This window comes from Gasterosteus aculeatus, chromosome 4 (assembly GCF_964276395.1).
Source record: "Gasterosteus aculeatus chromosome 4, fGasAcu3.hap1.1, whole genome shotgun sequence".
Lineage (NCBI taxonomy): Eukaryota > Metazoa > Chordata > Actinopteri > Perciformes > Gasterosteidae > Gasterosteus > Gasterosteus aculeatus.
In genome coordinates this window covers 15363062-15386961 of record NC_135691.1, presented here as the reverse complement: position 1 = coordinate 15386961, position 23900 = coordinate 15363062, and the positions used below count along the sequence as shown (strand labels likewise).

Genomic DNA, 23900 nt, shown 5'->3' with positions numbered 1-23900 from the left:
GTTGTTCTTTCTGATCCCTCGCGCTTTAACAAGACATCAGGGTCTCTCTCTCTGTCTCTCTCTCTCTCTATCACAGTGCCATCATCACACACATCATTTGACAACTAAATAACTGACTCTTCTGACAGGCCGAGGGAAGGGGAGGACTCGTGTGATAAAGGAGTGTGTAAGTGCAGGGAGCGGGGGGGGTCTATGATCACCATTCCTCCTCCCCTGATGTTAAGCTCGGGCAAACGTCCAGCCATTGTGAGATACGGTTGTTTTTTAAGTCCCATTTTCTGAGGAAATAACCCTCCATGAAAATGAACATGATCGGATTAAGGCCGTTTCCACATTCATGGCCATTGTTCTCGGGCAGCCACATTACCAAATCAATTAGTTAATTCACAAAAGCACATAAACGCAGCCACAAATTTGCAAAACGGTCTAAATCCTCCACCATCAACACCCTCACTTTTTTTTTTTTTTGTTGTGGGCTGCAATGATGTCATGAAAGAATGCACGGGTAGGACCTCTCGTACGAGGCTTGGGAGCGGGTGAGACGTTATTTCCACGCTATTGTCTGGTGCTCATGGGGGCTGGCTGGAGGGGGGGGCACTAATTCAAGGGCCGATAGGAGAGCGAGAGAGAACGCGGGGTGTGCTTTGTCCTACCTCCCCAAACAATTTACTGGTTTTCAGAAGCAACACCCTGCCTGAGCCTGTGTGTGCATGTGTGTGCGTGTATGAGAGCATACATATGTTTTCATGCATGTGTGTGTGTGTGTGTGTGTGTGTGTGTGTGTGTGTGGAGGGGGTGCACGTGCGTGTGTCTATGAAGACACGGACACAATCAGCCTCTAATTGGATCTACAAGATGCATCAGTGAGGCATAAACAAGTTTCCATGGCAACATTAGTCTTTGTTGCTGACCACCCCCTCTCCTCCCCACATCTCAGCCCCTACTTCCCTACTTCTGCTCCCCATCTCATTCCCTCTCGCTTTATCCTTCTCATTCACCTCCTCAACATTTCCCTCATTCTTTTTTTTTTTTTTTTTCCTATTTTGCTCTCCATCCTCCCCCTCTCTCCTCTCACACACACACAAAACACCTACAGAAAAAACAAGTGAGAAACCAGGTTTTCAGACCAGGCAAACATCATAATTAGACCTTGATTTGTTTGACTCAACAAGTAGGTATTTTGTTCTGTTTTCTTTGTTGTATTTTTTTTTCAAACAATAACTGTAATGATTAAAATAAATTTTTTTAAACGTCTCTCAAATGAAACAACGAGCGTGACAACCCGCTTCAAAGTTTTACAAACCATTTATTCCATTATCAAAGCAAGCGGCAACAATTTAGATGAATAATTAAGATCTCCAAAATCGTAATATCTTAATATCCCTGAAGGGTTTAATCACGAGCCGGCCCCTGTCATTGATTCAATTTTCGGAGCGGGCCTCCTGGTTGGCGGTTAGATAGCTATCCTAAGTGAATTCTCCGCTTCTGTTTCCCAGCCTTTGTTAACTGTCTGCTATAATGAGGCTCTGGCTGCTGTGGAGGTCTGGAAGCGCCATCGCAGATGGGAAAGAAGCAACATAAAAGAAATAGGGCAGCAATTAGTGTTTAGCCCAGTTTAAAAGCCCTCCACTTGGCAAGCTGCAGCCCAGCTCCAGTCCAGGATGTGAAACTAAACTGGTGGGCCGGGACTTTGTCTCCCGTTTGTCTCTCTGTTGGCTTAATCAGCGCCACTCCGGTGCTGCACACAGCCACACGCAACGGAGAGGAGGAGACGACTGACTGAAGATTATTGTACTTTTGAGGAGGTCGAAAGGGAAAAAAAGAGACGGGGGGGGGAAAGGGAGGTTTGAATTGCATCTTTCATTCACGTCGTCTGGAGGCTTTTAGAAGACCTGTTGATGAAAGAGGCTCGAGTGCACAGAGGAAGAGCCGCGCGGACACAAACAGTGTTTCTGGGAAATGACCCCAAGTGCGAGGGAAGGAGCTGCATCTGCCCCAACCAAGCACAATAAAGGGAACCATTCTCCAAACAGTCAAATGCGATTGGTTTTGTTTCATCTGGATGGCTTCGCGGCCGCGCTCAATCCTGCAAAGAGCTTATACAAACAGGCCCACGCTACAGCGCAGCGGAGGGAGAACAGAAAACAACTCGGCGGAGGGAAAAGAGACGAGGGGAGAACCCCCGTCCCCCCTCGCCCCCTCTCTTTTTACATTCCACTGGTGAATATGAGCACATGATCTCACATATGCTACAGCCCAACCCCCCCTCTACCACCTCCACACACACACACACACACACAGCACTGATGTGAGAGCCCACAAAGGCACCGTGGGGTGCATCCTGGACCTTCCCAGCCCAACTTCCCAGCCACCCCTATTCAAGCTCCCCGGCCCTCACCGACTTTCAAATAAAATGCCACCTACACCAAGGCCCACTCAAAGCCCCCACAGAGCCTCAACCCCCCTGGTCCCTCTTAACCCCCTCCCACGTGCTCTACACCCCCCCGTCCAGTCCACTCGGGCCTCGGCCTGCGCCCCGCTGGATGAAAGGACCCGAGACGCAGGAACGGCGAGAGAGAAAGGAGGCAGGGGCGGCTCATATCGACAGAATGGTTTTCAAAATAAATTGTTCCCTTGTGAGCAGCAGCGTGAACACGCCGCACATATCAATTGCGATACGTCATTTCTCGACTACGTGAACAGGGCGACTCATCTCCACAAGGGGAAGACGCCAACGGACCGGACGACAGTCCCGCCTTCTGGTTCCCTCCGTCTTGTTTCCGCGGACCAACATTTCTCTCTCTCTCGGTCTCTCGGTCTCTCCCCCTCCGGCTTTCATCACATGAGTGCACGTCACGCAAAAAGAAACACAATCCCCGCCACAACAGGTTGGCGCCCTACTCCTCGATAGCGATCTGCGAGGTAATTATCGCGGCAGGAGGAGTGTTCCCTCACCAATTACCATCTCTCTCTCACACCATCCACTGAATCAGCAGCGGCTGCCTCCCTGCGTCGTGGCAGTCGAAACTTCCAACGCGGCCGCCATATTTCAGGCCCTTTCAATCGGGGTCGCATATAGTGTCGCCTATGGGTTCTTTGCCAGGAATTCAGCCACATCACAGGGTGAGGTCCGTCAGCGGCACAAAGCGGCATTATGCAAAGCGCATTGTAGTTAAGCTCTGCCGTGGGACACACGTGGTGGTCGGGGGCGGGGAAGGGGGGGGGGGATTTAAGGCGGATTCATTTGCTCGAGGCGACCTGCGTTTTTGTGTAATCACAGGGTGCACTTCCACCCCGCCCGAGCTCGGGTCAATCAATATCAAATAATTGTCTGCGAGCGGAGGCTGTTCCTGCCGTAAACCGCTTTCAGATCCATCAAGATAGAGCGGCACGCCGGCCCGGCCTCACCACGCCGAAATGGCTTCTCTCGTGATGTGCGGTTGAGATCCACCGAGTGCTGTTGACACGGCGTGATCACTTCATACTCGCCACCGCCAAACCGTCAGTATGCGTGTGTGAAAAAGCTCTTGGGGATTCTGCCGCGTTCGCGAGGCCGTCGAGCTGCGTGTCAAACCGATCCGAAGACGGTTTGAAGCGTCCGTCCGTCCGTCCGTCCCCCCGTCGTTTGAGACGACGCAGCGGGGGGGAAGGGTGAGCTGGTCATGGGTCCTCGCCCGCAGTGGCCGTAGCTTGTATACATAGCTGGCTTCCGTCAGGCCGTCGCGGGGGCAGATGTTCTTAGGGAGGCCTGTCTATAAACACGCACACATAAACACACGCCCCGCAGTGTACACACGCTGATTTCCTCACGTCAAACACGGTAAACAAGTTGCCGCAATGCAGACGGAGGCCACACGGGCCACACACACACACACGCACACACACACACACGCAGCAAAGATCCTGAAATTAAGCAAAACAAGGCCCATCTGGCTGCAGGAGTGTTTAGCAAAGCAGGAAGGATTTGACCCTTATTATAGAGAAGCAGGACAAACTTGCTAACGAGTAGTGCTTTGGATAAACTACAAACTCGGTCCAACTTGCATTTCCACTCCAGTGGCCAGACTTGGCAACTGTGACTCGCTGAAAAGCAGAAAGCAGAGTATTTTCCCCTCTGCGCTGTCCCCATTAGAGGGACATAAATGAAGATGTCACGGGCAAAAGAGAGGGACACAATATCCTGAATTCCGTCCTGCCGAGAGCTGCTTTGTACGTGTGAACACAGAATCCCCCCCCCTCTTTCTCTCTCGTGCACTCACACAGACAAACATGCACTAGCTTCGGTTAGCTCAGTCAACAGGCTGCCATGCAGAGCAAATCAGATTCAGCATCACTCAGAACAGTTGCACGCGGACAAGCTACACAACACGGAAGCAGACACGCACACGCACGCGCGCGTCCACCAAGCGAGCCCTGCGCGTTCGCCCTCCGACGCGACCACGCGACACCTAACATCACACCTTGATGAGCTAACACGATGACGCCTAAACGGTCCTCAGAGGGGAGCGGATGTTGCCGTGAGGCGGACGTGCAGCGGAGGCTGAGAGGAGTGTCAGAAGTCAGGGAGGAGAAGGAGGAATAACTTCTTACGGCCTCCGTGGTTTCCCATCGCTCTCTAAGAGCAGTCAGAGTTAAGCAAGCACGGGTGTGTGCGGCTGGGATTGAACCTCATCCACGGTATCACTGACAAGCGAGAGAAGACCCAGGCTGTTGCTCTCTGCCTCTCCACTTATTCATCCCGGATCCCAGGGACTGAGCTCTTCCAGCTGGAGGGCTTGGGCGGCGGAGGGGAGGGAGAAAAAAAAAAATGAAAGGAGGAGGGGAAGGGAAGATTTGGCTCGGCTAGGCGAGAGCGCTTGGGTCAGTTTCAGCCTGAGTTTAGCCCTCATTGTGGGGGTGCTCTCTGACCCGAACGCACACAAACGTCCTCCTTCCCTGGCCTCGACAACAACAACAACACACATGCACAACCACACACACACACACCCAGCTGCCTCCCATCGCTGAGGAGCCGCCACAGATGGGCTCTGCATGCGCCGTAAAGATCTCTCCACAGGCCCGGTCTACAGTCGCTGCCAAAACCCGCCTGGCCCGAGCCCACTGTATGCGTGAGCGTGTTTGTGTGAGGGGGGGGTGAGATAGAGACAGAGAGAGATAGAGAGACTCCCCCAAGGACCAAGAGCTGCAGAGTCGAGAGCTGGACCATGATGCAAGGCTGTAATCAGTGGCGAGCAGAGCAGGAGGGGAGAGAGCAGGAGAACCTCCACAGCGAACAATGGCAGCTCTCACACTCTCGCTGATTGTTCTTCACTCCCGCTTGGGGGAGAGCGGAGGAGAAACTGGGGAGAAACGGAATCGCGGCCACTATCAAACCCGAGCAGCTTGCCCCGGTTCGTGACCCGGCGGCCATTTTCCTGCTCTGTATCTCTGACCCCATCGATTAGAAGCCTTCAGCAAACATCTCTTCACAGTTGCTACTCGATCAGCAATGTGCTAAAAAAAAACACCCACAAACATGTACAAATAGCTCAATTTTCAGTCGTTTTTTTTCTTGGCTAAGAAAGAGCCAGTCATGACTAAATTCAATTTTCAACAAATGCCTTCCTATCTCTGCATGGTTAAAAATGACTTGAGGGATCACGGTTTTAAACTACATAATGAAGCAAAGTGAAAAGCTCATGGATTGGATGAGAGGCTTTACAGCTCAAGTTAGCTCATTTTTTCTAAACTCGGCTATCCCTTCTCAGCTCAGCAGTATTTTGGCACCGGAGGGAATCAAATCAGCGAGGGATCGTCCACAAGGCATCTCACGAACAGACCCGACGTCCATTGCTAATGAGGCTCCACTACCTTCTACGAGACACATCTAGTCCCTCTCTCGCCGCGAGTTGAGACGCCGCTGACGTATCTGTACAGCAAGTACGTGGAGCCGGAGCCAGCGGGCCTGTTAGCTTAGCTTTAAGACTAAAACAACAAGGGGAAACAGCTCGCCTAGCTCTGCAGGAAGGTAACACAATCTGACCGGCACCACCCAGTTACACCGCTGTGTGTGTCGGTGTTACACTTTGCCCGGATTAAACCAACGGGACGCAACGCATGAATCAGTGCACTTCGGAGGTGCTGGTAGGCTAAGCTAAGCTACGCTAACTGACTGAAGCTTTGAATTCAGGTGACGGACGTGAAAATGGTATCTCTAAATGCAAAACACAAAGCAAGCACAGGAATATTTCCCTGTTTCCTAATAGATATAATACACATTGATTTTCTTTTTTGCCCAGAAAAAAAGACTCAGGGTTTGTTTCTCTCAGAATGAGTTGAATTGAATTATACTGCAACTCCTTATTGATTAAAGGGGGGAGCAGAATAAATAACGCATGCGCCTGTGTGTTGTTAACAGGTGTTAATGTGCTACAGAAAGTCTGGGATGCTGGAGAGGAACCAAAGCCTTCCCACAAGAACAAAGGGGCGACGCGGCGCACAGAAAGCGAGTCAATCAATCTCTGCCAGAACTCGTCTGGCTTTGACAGCACGGTTCTGAACCCAGGAGTAAAAGATAGCACGCAGCAAAGTTCAATACTTTCATTGTTCATCTGTCAGCGGGAGAGACAATCGCAGCCGAGCGGGAGGGAAAATACCAGCACAATATTTATCTTGCGTCCCCTTCCCTCCTGACTCTTTTTTAATGTATTCCTGCCATTGTGAGCGGCGCTGGGAGATGGATGGCCAGAGGAGTCCGGCAGGTCTGCTACGAGCACAGGGCGGTCACTCACAAACATTTCCCTCGTCTCCAATCGTGAGCAACGGCAATAATTCAGGCACCAACAAACAGCACCGGGGGCTTTTCTTCTTCTTAGTCTTCTTTTTTTTTTTTTTTTTTTTTTGGCATTTCAATTGTCGGCAGTCGGTGGTTTTTCTTCGGCATTGTTCTTGAAACTGCTTCCCTGGGAAACTGGGAAAGTCAAACAGCTGACGAGACGTCACCTCATGAACTCTCTCCTTGGTTTCACACACTCACGAACAGCCACGTCGGCGATCCGACACACACACACACACACACTACCTTCTCTTTTTCCCCTTCACACACACAATTCTAAGGATCTCTCATCAACTGCTTGTCAAGCTCAACGGCACACAGCGCTGTCCAAACAGGCCGTGGGCCTCAAGCTCCCTCGCATGAGGCCGACTGCAGCCCTTCCCGAGGCCGGTGACATTTGATCGTATCGCGGCGGACACGTGAGCCTTGCGTTGGCTTCTGGCCCTCCCTTCGTTCACATGTTGCGGTTAAAAAAACTCACAGTAAATCTCCGCGACTGCTGTCGAGCGCGGACGCATTCCTGTTTCATTTAGCCCGCAGCCGCGAGAGCTCAGAAAATAGAACGTGTGTGTGTGTGTGTGTGTGTCACGCTAAAACCTCCATGGCCGTTTCGCGGCGGGGATACCTGCTCGCTGTGCACGTCCGTACCTGGGCCTCACAAAGGCCTGTTGGAACCGGTCATGCGGTGCTATAAAGGGAAGCGTGTATGACCTGAGGAATTATCCTCTGTTCCAACAGGGAAGTATGTGTGCATGAGCGCACATTCTTGCATGTGCCTGTACGTTACACACAGGCACACACAAATTCTTTAAAAGCCAACAGTAGCGAAACAAGAGAAGATAGGCCTCTCTGTGTGCGGCTGACAGAGTGAATTACACGGTGCGCTAAAGCACTAGCTCCTCGCCTCACACAACAGGATGCCTTTCAGATGGATTTGGCCGAATCCTGCACAAACAGTGAGTAAATAATGGGGTAATGGCCAATCGTTGGGGGAGAACAATTTGCGAGTGATTTGCGGCAAAAGTGTGTATTTAGGGCACTTTGTACCACAATCTGTCACCCAGCCATAACAAGGGCCCGCTGCCAGTGGGCTCCATCTGCAGGGCGTGACAGCATGCAGATCCCTGAAGATTCCCCAGCCATTAATATGGGACTCCATACACCTTATTGCGGTGAGGTAGAGGGGGGGAAAAAAAGAAGAAATTCCACTAATGAAAAGCAGCTAATTCCGTTTCCGCCGTTTAAAAAAAAGCCATAAAATCAAAAGATAAATTTCATTACGAGCAAACAAACAAGACATTTTAATCCTTCGGCAGTTCCTCCAGTATTTATGCCTGTTGGCTGCTCAGTCATTATCATAAAGCGTGTTTCAGATTTCTCAGCTGGGCCACGACCCGCCACACTACAGATGATTGAGTGCACTGGATTTCGTGTCTCTTTCTGCCCCTCTTTCGCTCTCCTCCAGCTGTGTCCACGTACTTCAGGACGCGCGCGCACGCGCGCACACACACACACACACACACACACACACACACACGCACGCACGCACGAGTTGACTGGAGAGAGTAAAACATAAGAACAACAGAGGGGGGGAACTGTGTAAGCGCCGAGGACATGGTGCCAACCAGAGAGGCCCACCGTACCTCGGCCCCATCTCTCCAGCTGAGGGCTTTGATTCGCCTGAATGTCTCCAATATTGAGACACACAATAAACACAACACTTGGCGGCCATTTGCAATTCTAATCAGCCCCTCTCGACAGGCCTGGACAGCCCAGCTACGGTCCTCTGGGATATCACTCATCGGCCTGCAAAATAATGACACAATCATCGCCATGGCTACGCTCTGAGCGCGCGTCACATGAGCGGCAGCACGGAGGGGATATTAATACACAATAGTCCACGGAGGAATATATGAATTAGCTGGGAGCTTAGCTGGATGCCAGGTTAATGAGTGTGCCACGAATGCAGCTCCTCCCGTCCAGCATTGGGGGGCGTGTTCACACACCCTCCCCCCCGGCCCGAACCAAATCACTAGCTGCAAGTAGGCGAGCCAGCAAGCCCACACCTGCTTCTGCGGGACGTGCTGCAACGCGATTTCAATAAACCATCTTCTTTCAACAGGAAATTCTGACTGTGTAAACTCGGAGGTTGATTGTTTTGTGATAAAGTAGCAAGTTGCAAGTTTCTACCGGAATCTATCAGATTTCGACACGCTATCAAGTGACCAAGCAGGAAGATATTTGATCGTAATCTGCCAAAAATTGGCGAGTGTTCGTTTAGGTCGGACCACGTGAGCCAGTTGGTTTCCCGATGTTGAGAATTTGAAATTGGTGTAATTTAAGTTGTTCGGGATCAGTCCAATGCTTTACCTTCAACAAAATGTCCCAAAAATCATACATCTGTGAACAATCAGAGCCCATCTGTTGGCTGTTCCTATGCTGTTTTCATTGACTTGACAACATGATGGTAATAGATGCTCGCAGATAAATGAGAGCAAAGTGACACGCAATCATCCACGTTTTAGCGGCCTTGACACATCTGCTTTAACAGTCACTGGGAGGATGAGAAACACTAAATTTATCTCCGCAAATAACAGCCGCATCTCGTGAAACGGGATATTTGACTTGCAAATCGCTCTGATGATTCATAACGGCTGCCGAGCTCGTCTGCCTCCGTTTTCAAGAATTGCAAGGACACGTGCTTCCAGGAGAGAGGGTGAGAGAGGGTGTGAGAGTGTGTGTGTGTGTGTGTGTGTGCGCGTGTGTGCGTCGGCACTCCCACAGCCACGTGAATGACAGCCTGTCAGTGAAAGAGATGTCATTATCTTGCTGATGCCTGTGTGAGCTGTGACCGGGGGCCGGGTCACATCACTAGCGGGGAGCCGACACACCGGACAGGAAACATTACTTTCTGATTTCCCACTAGAGGGGAAACACTCTTGTCCCCATCTGCAGCGCCACTGTTGGACCTCTTGTCGAGGTTATTGCAATACGTCCGACGTAGCACATCCGCAAATGTGGCCAGATACGTCCCCCGAAAAGCTTTTTTCTTCTTCTTTTTTTTTTAAACCACGTTGTGGGGATTATTTCTTCTTTGTTCAAACGGCCTCGCACAGAAGAACAAACCTCTCCCCTCCCCGTCCTTAGCCTTTGACTTTTTCTGTGTAACAACAAAGCGGGGGGTTTTAGTTCGGTGTCCTGCAGTCGATCTGTTAGGGAGCTGATAAGAGAAGCTGATGGATGGGTTTAATCAGCCGAGCACAGGGATCAAGACCACGGGACACATCAATCAAAAGCTGTGTGGTTTATAAAAGGAACAGCTTTTATCTGTGTCAGAGGGGTCTTTGCCTTCACTTTTTTGCCTCTCAGTACAATCTGAAGTACACGTGATGAAAAAAGTTGCAGTGGAAAGGAAGAAGGCCCGTCAGCACAGGGCACACGGAGACCGTTAAACGTCCCCGGGCCCCTGACACAGTAAACACTACCTCGACACAAACGGAAATAAAATTCCGACCAGACACCTCCTAAAAACATAAAAACGTTACTGAAAATAAACCCTTCCACCGAAACCAAAAAGGAAGCACAACGGAAAGACGAAAACAGCTGAGAACTATCGACACCAAACAAACAATAGATCTCCGTATAAGAGAGCGCCGGGCGCTTTTATAACCGAGACGCGGCGCTTTTCACACGCGGCTGCCTTCTATGTCTTAAAAGCGTCTTCTTATCACAACATTTGAGTGACAAGACCATTCTCTGCTCCCAATCTCGGCTCGTGATTGCAAAAGACAGCTAACACATGTCCCATCCGATCCGGGACAAATGAGTTGCTCTTTCTTTCCTCCCCGGGATGGGAGATCTTATCCAGGCGGGCACGCTTAAGTTGTCACTGGGTTTCTAAGATCCATATTGAACAGCATATTGACTGATGCAATCGCCGTGACACACATCATTAGGCTCATTAACAGCAAATGCAAAGGGGGAGGACGGCCTAACTGGTGTAGCGGGAGTCTGTGTCTCCTCTGATAACACTCGTCTTTAACAAGCAGAGCGCGGGCAAGATGCCGCCGCTTGGTATTAAAATGAAGTGTGTGTGTGTGTGTGTGTGTGTGTGTGTGTGTGTGTGTGTGTGTGATATGCGTGCTAATAAATAGCTTGTTTAACATGATGCTATTCTCATTCACACGGTTTGCTCTGTGATAACCGGGCGGATTGTGGCCTCGTAAAGGCACTCCATGTGTTGTTTTAGGAAGCCATTACAAACTGGGCCGTCTCCATTACAAAGGCTATCTGATCATTATTGCCGCCATCTGTAAGCCACACTCGAACCTTAGCCCGCCCGCCACAGCTGCAGACACATGCACACCACCATCCGCCATATATATATATATATATGTCATATACAACTTAACTTAGACTTAGATAAATATTCATCTTTGACATTTAAATTAACAATCAACTCCATTGGTTAACTATAGCGGCAGATTATTTATATTAATTTATCAACATACAATATTTTGTGGTGGAAATAGTCCCCATCTGTTGATTGTAGGCTCTGCTATGATTTTAACACATTTTAATGAAAGCGCTAATTGCATGCAGTACCGCTTCAATTGTGGAATACAAATGTTCCTAATATTATTTGTATTTTAAATTCAGCAGTAAAATTGATTGAGGGCAATAATAAACTACAGTTATTATAAATGTATTATTTATGAACCCTTCTGTTTTATACTTTTTTTTATTAGCAGTAACTTCATGCAAAAGAAGGTGATTTTATTGCCCTTTGTAAATTTGATAAAATGCTGATATGTACCGTACAATAACTGTAAAACCCAGTCATTTTTCTATCACATACTGTCAACCAATATACGGTAAAATAAAGTGAAAATGAATTACAAGAACTACGCTCTGAGATTTTACATTTTTGTGTCTGCATCGAAGAGGGACACAACGGCTGCTCCTTCCACACATTGCAGCTTTCGGGTCGACACGTTTAAGTCGAGCCTGCTTCAGCGACACCGAGCACAGGGCCAAAAAATAAAGTGTCAGCCGGGCACCAAGTCTGCCGGCGAGGCCGCATCCCCCTCTCCGCACCACCACCCCCCCTCCCGCCGACACCACTGCCATGCAATCGCAATCTTCCAGCCAGAACTGCCCGCACCCTTCAAAGGCTCATCACAGGACGCACATCTAATGCAGAGAGAAGGCCGATTAAAGCCTAGGCCAGACGCGGCGCTTTGAAGCGACTGCTGCAGCCCTTCCAACAGGAGCCAAACCGTTTCCCTTCCCTTCGCCACTCCATTGTGTGAGAGGTGCACCGGGCGGCTCTATTCGGTGGCCGCATGTGGGGCGCCTTCGAGGATCACGCCACTCCATTCCTGAGCGCCGCCGCTGAAGGAAATGAGACTGTCCCCGATGCACAAGGGGCTTCTCTGCAATAAATATATTCATGCATTCATGTATATTTAAAATGAGAATTTGACTCAGCCCACATAATGCACACGCAAGGTTTCCTACTTTCAAATCCATGACAAGTGCGAGGTGCAACAATCAGCGGTGTATAAATAAATCAGAAAATGCAGCAAACAGAGCTACTGAAGGCATCAACACAGGCGAGCAAAAGAAGGATTCGCAGAGGTTTGTGTGCAGAAGAAGCTGTCATATCGGAGACGGGAGAGGAGAAGAGAGGGGTGATGTGGCCGAGCTTTTTGGGGCTAACGTGTTTCACAATGGGGGACTCCAGAGACATCTGATGGGAGCAGCTAAAAGCAGCAAAAAAAATTTTTTTTTTAGTGCAGAAATATTGGAAGATGAGCCAGCCGGTCCAGGCACATTACGTTTAGCGAGGTAAAAGTTACAGAGGCCTAAGAGGAAGAAGTAGCCCGGTAACTCATTATACCAATTCAACGCTTTCGGCCTTATTCTCTGCAAAGTTCATAAAGCAAGCGGGGAGAGGTTTGAGGATATTGTGTTTGCTTTAGCAGACCTTCGCTCACATTTCCAATATCGGAGAGATGAGAGGCTTCCAGGGCCGAGGACATCATGGGGGAGAATAAACACACATCTGATGGGAAACATGTGTGTGGGAGATGAAACGGACTCCCTCATATGAATAGGATGAAATATAGACCTGTGTCCTGCCGCGCTCCAATCACGGCCGTAAGATCTCGGCGTGGAGGGGAAACGGCAGACCCCCGACCGACTCTCTCACTCAACACACACACCCCCACGCCCAAGCTGCCAATATGGCCATTCTGGAGCGGATTCACGTTGAGGCCAGCGTCTGACAGTGACATCTCCATTCACTCTTGAATTCTTTTTCTCTTCCCAACATGCTTCGACTCTCACTCACACACACACACACACACACACACACACACACACACAGACACACACAGAGCCAGAGGCCATGGGAGGAGGAGCAGTGCTGGGGCATAAAAAAAGCCTTTCTCCCCGCAGTGGGTCTCCATGGGGTTTAGCGTGGCATTATGGGAAGATTAGACTTTAGAGTGCCCTACTATCTGATGTCATTGTTGGTTTTTGCGTGGTCTGCATGACTCTCGGAACTCGGACCGCGATGGCAGGCACATTTCTCTCCAAACCAAATGCTCCTTTGTGATTGATTGCAGGTTCCTATTGTATCTGTCTGGTGTGGTTCTATTGGAGGAGGAATTAGTGGGACAAAAAACTCACAGAAAACGCTTCACATCTGACTCCATCCATCAAGTCAGCAATCAAAATAATTCAATTAAGAAAGTTAAATCCCGCTGGCTTATGAGTCCCTGCTCCAATGGCCCGGAGACAAACTCAATTTACTGACAATCCATATATGATAGCATTAACTCCACTTTAAGGATCAAATCTTTTTCCATTACTTACATTTTCTGAATATCAAGGGAAATGCAAAAGGAAATAGCCGAGTTCTGCTGTTTACTTAGGGGAGAGGACTACCAGGAATAGATTAAATAAACAATAGCAACTTTAGATACATAATAAAATTGCAGCCAAGCCAGCCAGACAGCTAAACTAATTTGCAAGTTGTTTAGAGGGGTCCATTTGCAAAACACAGAAACTTTAGAAACGCTTAGGTTTTGTTTTTTTTCCTCTTTCCAGAGATCTGGTCAATGGCCGTACATCAGAGATGGCGGACTGCGGAGAGACTGAGCGAGGGAGGTTGCTGAATATGTGTGTAATTGTCTTTTTCCCCCCCGTTTCCGAGGTGTGAAAGGGAATGCAGGGTTGCGCTGGGGCGTCCCGGGGAGAGGCGATTGAAGCGTCAGTCACAGCTGCCACACAGAGCCCCGGCGCGCAGCAAATCCCAGGACCGGCCCTCATGGGCGGAGGGGCCGGGGCCGGGCCTCGGAGCAGCGGGAGTCCCACAGGCCCTTTCTTCCCACTCCTCTCACCAGCACAAGGGGAACGGGATCATGCTGGGAGTTTGCTTAGAAAAGCCTGGGCCAAGACTTGGCAGAATGGGTTAACGGAGACTTGCACGCACACTCACACACACACAACTTTCAAAGCTTTTCGGGGCTGTCCATCTTTGCCTAACGGCATGGTGGGAAAAAGAAAGATAAAGTAGGTGGAGGGGGGGGGGGGATTCGGAGATAGATTAAACTTCCAATTAACATTCGAAAATTTGGGGCACACGTTTAAAGGGAGAGACACACACACACACACGCACACGCGTAGTGTAGGAAAGGGACTTCTCAAACAAGATTACAGCAGAAATGAGTTTTTTTTGCGTGATGCCTGGGGAGCCTAATAGTGGTAAAGTCCTGAGGATTATACACTGTGCCATTTCCATGCTGGCCCTCATAGTCTCCATGTCCTGCCCCTGTACGCCATAGATGGATTATGATGCTTTATAGTTAATGGGGGCGGAGGGACATTACAGACCGCCCATCTGCCACACTGACACACTTACGAGGGGTATCCCTTGGGAAATGGGGGCCACTACCACACTATTCCATTACTTTATCATTCTATTATCCTAGCACTCCATTCAATTACCCTGTCACTCCATTAGTGTACCCATAACAGTGAACAAAGCGCTCCATGATGGTCATTAATGATATGTTCAGAGCTGGTTGGGTACGGTCATGCCTCATCCGGTCTCCACTTGTAAGATATCATTGGTTACAAAAGTAAAGTTCCACCTCAGGAGTCACTCAGATAAGTGGTTCAACGGTAGGGAATGTATTGTATTATATTCATATTAAGGGGTATGACGTTATTTTTTGGAACAAATAAATATATTTAGTTGCACGCTTCTTATTCACCTTGGAGAGCTTGACTCATGTTTGACAAAATAAGTCCACCTCTCACCTTCAGCCAGTGGAGGCTTCATGAGGGGACCCAGAGAAAGCTGGTAACATCAAAGTTAGTAAATGAATCTAAAGTTAAAAAGTAGTTGGTTGATTTTGTTTTTTAATTGACCATAGTTTTGTAGATGTAGCAAGAAAATTGACTAGTAAAGTTTCCAAGTGGACCTTGAGTCCAGATTTTTTTTTTGTTGCTGAGTATATTTTTTGTAATTGTTTATATGAAGTCTAAAAGCTCCGGAAAAGTAATATTACCCACTTAAAGGGTTGTAAGTGGACTTTCAGTCAAAATCATTTTCATGCACTCATTTCTAACTATGTACATTAATATATTCCCCTTCTCTATTTTCACATTGTGGTTAAAAACCGCTACAAAATTATTGACCAAGATATTTTGTACTAAAGAAATGAAAGAAAACACTGTCTGCAATTGCGTCATACCTTTTTTTTTTTTTTTTTTTTTACGTATTAATAATCCACCACATTGTTTGTCCCCTTCCTCAAAATCCTGGCCCACTAAATTCAAACCTTCCCACAAAAGTCTTTCAAGTGCCACAAACTGGGTGTAAAAGCGATCCCTGGCCGCCCGTGTGCCGGAGACAACTCATGACGTCTCGTAGTGCAGCTGGCTGTTAAGGTTGCCTGCCCGCTGTTTGGGGCCTGGCGTCTGACGAGGTCTGCCTCCGCAGCACAGAGGGGTTCTCTGAGAAAGAGTTAAGTCCATGAGGTCAGTCCAGAGAGGGAGGTTACCAGTTCCCCAGTCCAAGCCGCAGGGGTAATGGTTTTAGAGATGGCTGTCATACGGATCCGTTCCACTGTCCCACACCGCCGCTGATCTCCACCAATTCAAGTCCACTCGCTTTTCAAAATCGCTCAACTTTCTCTCCCCGTCCCCCTTTCTTCTTTTCTCCCTCTCTTCTTCCGTCCCCCCCTTCACACTGACACATGGAAGTAATCTGGGAGCTCCACGCCGGACTGAAAGGATGTGCGGTTGAGCCCAGGGCTGCATTTCAGCGCTCTACATTAGCTTCCTTCCCCGTTTAATCCCCTTATTTTTCAACTGCTCTTATGCAAAATAACTAAGATGGCAAACAAAAGGCAGGCTTTTCCCCACTTTAGCCAGACCCCCCCCGCCCCGCCCCGCCCCTCTTCTCTACTTCCTGTAACTCCGCATCCCTACGCTTTGGATCGATTCAGCCGAAGCAGGAGAATCTTAAGGGAAGCCTTCCAGCGCCTGTGCCTCTGCTTGGCAGAGCCGGAGCTGATGGGAACTTGCTGGTCGTCGCCAGCCGGGCCTCCGTCTAATGAAGCCGGGGGGCTCGCGGCCTGTAAAGGCAGCCACTGTTCAGCCACTCCACACTCGTCCACCGCTCGGCCCTCAACACTTTCACAGGGGCACACTGGCACGCTTCTAACACTTCCTTAATGCTCCTCTGTGGCTGGACAAAGAACAATGGCGCACCGACGTGCACTCCGCAGCACTCATTCACCACCAGGAGCTTATACGTGTCCCTTTCATACCAGACGTTGTGTCTTTTAACTGTAGCATGAGCAAAGAAATTGGGTAAAATTGAACTGGACTCCTTTTAAAAAAAATTTTTTTTTGCTAAAAATAATTGCACTTGGAATTATCGCACCACATAATAATGACGTGTTTGTTTTGGCCCGCGTCACTTAATTAGGTTTTATTACCAAAACTGTTATGTTGAGAAGCACAAAGTTGAGAGAGGTTTGTAAGAGTTTTAGGAGACTCGCAGCAGACAACATAAGCCTGTTGTCTGTTACGCCCACATGAGAGACTATTAGTTTCTACCTCTGGTGCTCAGGATTAAGATAATTATATGTTCTACAGCGGCAACTAATAATTATAATTTATTTGTCAGTTGCATTATTGGTTAACTGATTCGTCATTTTGTGTCATGATAAAAAACGTACTTACTTTTCCAAAAGATTTTAGAAGAAAAAAAGTTTTTCTTTCAAAAGTATGTAAAGCAGAAATGTGGTGAGTTTTCACACCATGCAGGAAATATAAAGAATGAGACAAGATACATGTGTGAAACATTTCTCATGCATCAACCTGGTTGAATTAACAGGTTTCATCAACGCGGTGACCTTAATTCCCGGAATCAAGCTAAAAAAATAACCAGACATTCCTGGCCAGTTATTTTAGCCACAAACTGTTTCACAACTGAGTTACAAGAAAGTAAAATTAGAATATACTGGTATTTTGAGTCAGTAATCAAATCTCTTCCCAGCCGTATACAGCTGGTTGATTATCAAATTTCATTCATGTTTTTGATCAGCCAACTGATAAATCAAATTATCATTTTAGCTCTTCTGTCAACTGACTCATTACATTCAGCTGTTGGCCCAGTTGTGAATCAAGTGGCTCTCGGATAAAAAAACCACTCTAACCCTGGGTCATAAGGGACAGTTATGATCACGTCCATGCACACAAGATATTGTTTTTCTTTTTCAAACAACAAACCGAAAAGATTGGTTGCAAATGCTCCCTAAGCCGGGGGAACGAAAGCGGGGTTTCCGTGTGCCCGACTGCTCGAATATAAAAGAAACGGACGCATCAATAACACACGAAGCAGAATGATCAGTCGTCAGTGATGTGGCGGCCAAAACCACCGGCGGATAAAGTGAGTCCATCTGGAGCAGAAACCCTGATGGGGGGGTGGGGTGCGGGGGGGTGGAATGACCTGAAGCCCGTCACGGAGCGCAGTTTCCGTGCGTCGCTAAAACCAAAACGAAGGATCCGTCGCTGAAACGACAGCCATGTGGACACAGAAGTGCACACACGCAGGAGCAAACGCAGCTGTCCACGGCGCGGGACACAGGGTGCCTTCACACCGCCGAGGGCCAGTTGCTCCCCACAAATATTTCTTATTGGTCAAGCCCTCGCTCTTTCTCTCTCTGGAGTGGGGCTCAGGCTCTGAGTCCTCTCTGTGTGTAATGAGATCTTTATCAGACGGAAACACGATCACAGTCTAAAGGGGGAGAGAGGAGTGGGGCGGGAAGGTGTGTAGGTAGGGGAGAAAAAGGGGGCAAGCAGCGGGGTTGGAACGGAAAACAGGCCTCGGGGCCCTCTCGCCGGCGGAGCGGAGCGATCCGGTTCCTTTTCCAGTCCACGAGGTTTCAGCAGACTCTCGCTCGACAGGTTGCGGCAGTTTTTGAACAATTTGTTTTTTTAAAAGAGAAAGCGCAGACTGGAACCCTTGTTATGTATTCAAATGTCAGCGCGGGGAAGCGTTTCTGAACACCACTTTGCAGGAGTCAAAGGTGTCTCAACGTTCCAGAAGAAAAGCTTTTGAAAAAAAAACAAAAAAAACAACGTACTTTGATTGGATCTGGTTCTAAAGACAGAGATAAGGGAGTATTTTGTTTTTTTCCCTACTTAACTCATAGGAAAACATTTTTTTTGCCCCAATTATCTTAATGGCAAAAAGGTAATTGTAAAAACAAATGTTGAAATTTAATTAGGCCTTCTGTGCACCTATTCTCCTAATAGCAGCCGAATACAATTATGGTGGGTTTAAAACGCATCGGACTCGCTACCTCATCCCTTCAATGCGTTTGTTTTTTTGCTCCCTTCACCCCCTTGAGAAATGTTCTCTTTTGGTAAAGAAAAAAAAAATAAACATGTTTACTAAATACCACGGCGGTATTCAAATCCAACTGAATCATCATCAAACTCCCTGAACCTTTAAAGTGTGCACGCACACAATAAACCGAACCAGCCAAGTGTTAAGCGGAGCAGCGGCTGAGGTCAGCGGACGGCGAAATAAGATGAGTAAGTAAAGACCGGCGGCGACGGAGGCTTTAGCTGCCTTCCATCAACACGAACGCCTCTCTCCCCGCGTTATGCTGCTTCGTGCTCATTTGTGGGCCTCAAAAGCCAACGTGGGGGCCAAGAAATGCCTGCAAACTGTTTCCATGCCTCGGCGAAACGCAGAAGGGGTTCAAAACCAGTGCAGAGGACTCGCGGGCCGGGAGGTGCGCGAGCGCGTTCTCTTTACTGCGCCGCCCTCCCATCATCTTGTTTGCCTTTCCTGGCTTGATGCAAACAGTCCACGGGGGCTCCGGGTCATGAGGTAAATATTAGCTAAGGAGGGTTGGAGGACATGCAGGACCCACTCATAGCAACCTTGTCAGATTGTCATTAAATTGGAAGTCACTGCAGCAGAATTCCTTACCACACCGTGTGTGTGTGTGTGTGTGTGTGTGTAGTACGCAGTGCTGGTCTCAGCCAAACCGATGGGACGTGATCAGTCATAACAAAGTGACATTTTCGGGCGTAATCCCACTCGGCTAAATGAGAACTAATCCGATTTGCTCTGATCAAATGTTAGACGCTTCTTTACCGGTTGAGGACGTTGACACATCCAGCCCCCTTCTGCTCGGCTGCTCCTCCACCCGAATGCTCCTCCCTACGCCGGCCCTCGCCCTTTCCCTCATCCGCCCTCAAATTAAATATCAAAAAAGGATTGATGGATCCCGCAACTTTAAACTCTGGGATGTTTCCTCTTCTTCTTCTTCTTCACTGCGACGATACACGTTGCAGCACACTGGGCGGAAATCAATTAAGCAAACCCCGGTTATTGATAATGGAGGAGCGGGAGCGACGGCATCCTCACACCAAGATCCATAATGACGGGGACGCTGTGGGCGAGCCGCACATAAACCTACACACACACACACACACATAAAGAAAGAGAACTCACACACCGTAGTGGTTCAAACCTGCTGGTTTCCTGCACATGGTCTCATAACTCACGGCCTTTAGGGAGGCCCTGGTATAGTTAGCTCTGGTGTGGACGCGGAACGGTGTGCAAGCAGAGGGCCAGATTAATTTATTAGCTCAGGCAGCAGAGCTCCCCAAAGTGGGACCAGGAAGTAAGACGTCGTAAATCTAGATAAGTCACCAGATAGCGTACTGTACATTTCTATAGGCCTCTCTCTCGCCCTCTCGGCGTTCTCGCCGTGGAGGAATATAGGAGGAGGCAGAGCGACGGAGATTAAAACAACACAACACCGAAGACAGATGCTGATTGCCGCACAAGTATTATTTTTTTATTTTTTTATTGCCTCTTAGACGCCGCTGCTGACAGACACATTTTAGGAGAAAAACAGGTTTGTCTTCTGTTATTGCAAAGCCTTGCACACGGCACGATAATTGTCTTTTGTTTTCTAAGCGCGGAGCAGCAGGATAATTAGGTTGCGAGGAACACTTTGCAGAGCGCATTATTGTTCCACTGTGAACTTTATGAAAAATCGGGCTGGCGGGCGGTAGTGGAGGAGGGGGACGGGGGACGGGGGGGGGGAACACATGGAGAAATGATCTTCCCGGGCTCTAAACCGGCATGGCAACCTTCTAAGACATTCCCAGCAGGTGACATCATCAATCAATAAATGTCTCCCTTCGATTTTTCTTTTTTGTTCATTTTTCTGTCTAGGGCTTTTTTTTTTTTTTTTTTTTTAATGCACGTGGGTTAGTGATGGCACTCATTGTTCCACTTCCTCTGCAGCCATATATTCAGATAAAAGCTGATGGGCCGTGGAAGTGTCACCATTCGGACCAGGCCACACATATACACACCTACACACACACACACTCCATCGAACATGGCAGCAATATTCATACCTCCTGACTGCACAGCGAGCTCCTGTGACACCTGACATTTGGGTGATGAATCATAGATTCACTTGAATGAGCGAGTTCTAGTTAGAAGCTGGTCGAGCTACTCTCCATTTCCCCTCGGTGCAGCGAGCTCAGATGAAGGTCAGCTCCTCGGCTCGGCACCACACAGAAATACAGGAGAGAGGACGTTTTCTCTCTCCCCCTCTCTCGCCCTCTCCCCTCCATTTATATTATTTTCCCCTTATGAACGCTTTCAAACACCTTGCAAGTGTGGGAGTCAAGTCTAAGTGGGTGATAATTGTTACCAGAGTGTTTTTTATTATCAGCAGTCTGGGCTCCCTTTTTACTTGGTTTGATGGGAGTAAAATGAATCTTTAAGAGAAGGAAAGAAAAGGAAGAAGAAGAAAAAAAATAGTCTGGCTTCAGCTGAGAAACTTAGCCAGAATTTTTAACAGAACATTTCAATATCTCCTGAGCATTTCCTCGTCTGATACGTGAAACCATCTCGCCCCCGTAAATATGTGGGAAAAATCCAAATCCAACTTAGGGAGAGTTGAGACTCAGCGTGGCCCTCACGCACACAATGAAGCCAAGTAGCCCACGTTTAGGGCCCTGAGAGGACAATCGTCCTGGATCCAGCGACCTGAACCACACCTTGGCACACTTGGCAAGCTTTCCACGACCTGTGTCACCCACTCGGCAAATTGCACCAATTAGAAAGAAATGACGAGGAAAGAAGTGGACAAGCTCGCACAGCTCTGCGGAGATAGGCAGACTTTACCCGTGTCTGGTTATAAAAAGGAGGGCGTGAATATAACCATACGTTCTTATGATTAACCATCAATTATAGCAAGGTCCACTGTAAATTGCAGAACACTGCACATTCCGTGTTTCTTTACCCCCCCGCCGGGAAATAATTCAACAGCAACACGGTGAACAAGCAAACAGATTGTGCTCGCCCTTTTCCAAGGGCCACATTGAAGGGACCCAACTGAACATTTAACGCAGCTCGCACACGATGGTAACTTTTCCAGTAATGCCAGTCCTCCATTACGCGCGCGCGCACCCAGCGACTTTTGGCTCGCCGGTACAACATGAAATACGAGACTTACTTGGAATTCTGCGAGCCCCAGATTATAGTCTCCAGCGATTTGGTCGAGGTTAACGCCGTCCTGCACATTAAAATAAAGATCCAGAGGCAATGCTTCCAACAGCCGAGTCCCGCCATTGCGATCGGTGCGCGGACAGTGAGCCAAAAGGGGTCTCGGAGCGTCGGACCGGTGCGCGCGAGCATTCAGTTGTGGTTCGCCCGGTGGGAAGGTGAGCAGCGATCAGTCGGGAGCATGAGAGGTCGTGATCAGATACATGTCCTTCTGTCCAACCGCTGTTTCTCTCCCTCCTCCTCCTCCTCCTCCTTTTTTTAAAAGAAAACCTGCTCCAGACCTCCCGGGCGTCCTAGCGTAAACTGTCCGTGGGACGAGCAGAACCCCTCAGTGTCCCGCTTGACCCGTGGCTGAGGCAACGCGGCCCGTCGCGTCCTTTCGTGCGAGTGGGGGGGGGGGGACCGGACAGCGGTGCGACCCGATGCGCGATGGCACAGATCCTTCACCGGTGGGATAGTTTTTTCTTTTCCGATCTGGAGATTTAATTGGGCGAAGCGCAGGCGTCGCGTCCCTCTCAGAGCTGCGCCGATGGTGCGCGTACCTGCCGCCGTACACAAGCTACAGATGGCCACATTCACCCGTCAGTCACAACTCCGCAGCGCGCCGGGAATCCCGAGGTCCACTTCATTCCACTGTTATCTTTCGCTCCTCCTCCTCCTCCTCCTCCTCAACCTTTGCTATTCTTCCTCGCGAATGAACTGTGCTGCTATTGTAAATATTCCTCGCGGGGGTCCCGGTGCCGTTCCGCGTGCGCGCTGCGCTCCCGCGGGGTCGCCTCTCTAGTCGGCTTGGGGACGTGCTGCGTGACCGCCGCGTTAATTAAACCGCACGTCGTGTTTCGTTGTTGTTGTTCGGTGGCCAACAAACATTAAAAAGGAAAGGGGGGGGGGAAGTGGCGGGTTGAGGTCAGATCAGTCTATCGTTCTGCTCCCGTGGCTCTGAATCGGCTCGTCAACGCGTCCACGCCGGTGTATTTCTCTCTTTTAAAACCCGCTCCAGCCACTCTGCGCTCCGCTGAGTGCAGCGGCTCGAGCTCAACTGTAACCCGAGCCGGAGAGGACCGACGCCGGGGACCGCCCACCGGGTGAGCGGCGGCCAATCACAGCGCGCCGCCCCCACTCGCATGCAGGAAGCGAAGGCATTTATTTATGGGGACGTGGAGGGGCTGCCAGGGGAGGGCGTCTGTTATTGGGTTGACCCCCGGATCTCCACCCCCCCCCCATCCCTCCACTTTAAAAAAATAAAAAAAACGTCGGTCCGAGCCATCGACCCAAATTGAATTGGACTTTAGAGTTATTCGTCATACTGAGAGCTGTGGAGATGGGGAAACGAGCGCGATAGGCTGTTGGAGTATCTGCGTAAAAGTGCCTACTGGAGGAAAAAAAAAAAAAAAAAAGTCCCCTTTAAGCCCAGGACCTGCTTGTCCCTGGAGATCCTGCACTGAGCATGGATGCCGTAACATTCCTGTAATATATCCCTATGAAAACCTCGCAATAGGGAATTATAATTATGCCTGTGGTAGGTAGGTAGGTAGGTAGAGGGAAGAGGGAATTTGAAATATTTTCTCTCGATAAATATACTTGAACGTTAAAGCCTCTCATCATTTACATGATCTTTGGAATGTACTGTAAAGGACAACTGTTATTTTGGTCCTTTCCTTCTATGCGCTGTGAAAGGCATGATGATTAATGGTCTCGTTGGATCTCTTTCTAGTTGTCCCCTTTAGGGATAATGAACTGCATGAGAACTTAGTCTCCAGTGTCCATAGACAATAGACGGTCGGTAGCCTATAGTCATTGGGCCATTCATTCATTGAGGAAGAAATGCTTGACACATAATTGATCATGTCCATGTCTGTGCCCCCTTTGTGGGTCTGTGTGTGTGTGTGTGTGTGTGTGTGTGTGTGTGTGTGTGTGTGTGTGTGGGAAAGAGAGAGAGAGAGAGAGAGA

General features: G+C 49.0%; 1 protein-coding gene across 1 annotated transcript in view; it reads right to left on the bottom strand.

Moving 5' to 3' along the window:
• efnb1 (ephrin-B1) overlaps positions 1-23323 on the bottom strand; it is a 53452-nt gene extending 30129 nt beyond the window's left edge. The window contains exon 1 of the mRNA XM_040175606.2: positions 21901-23323. Coding sequence (XP_040031540.2) covers positions 21901-22082 — 182 coding nt within the window. The 5' untranslated portion in view covers positions 22083-23323. The remainder of the gene's footprint in view (positions 1-21900) is intronic.
• Positions 23324-23900: the final 577 nt, after the last annotated feature.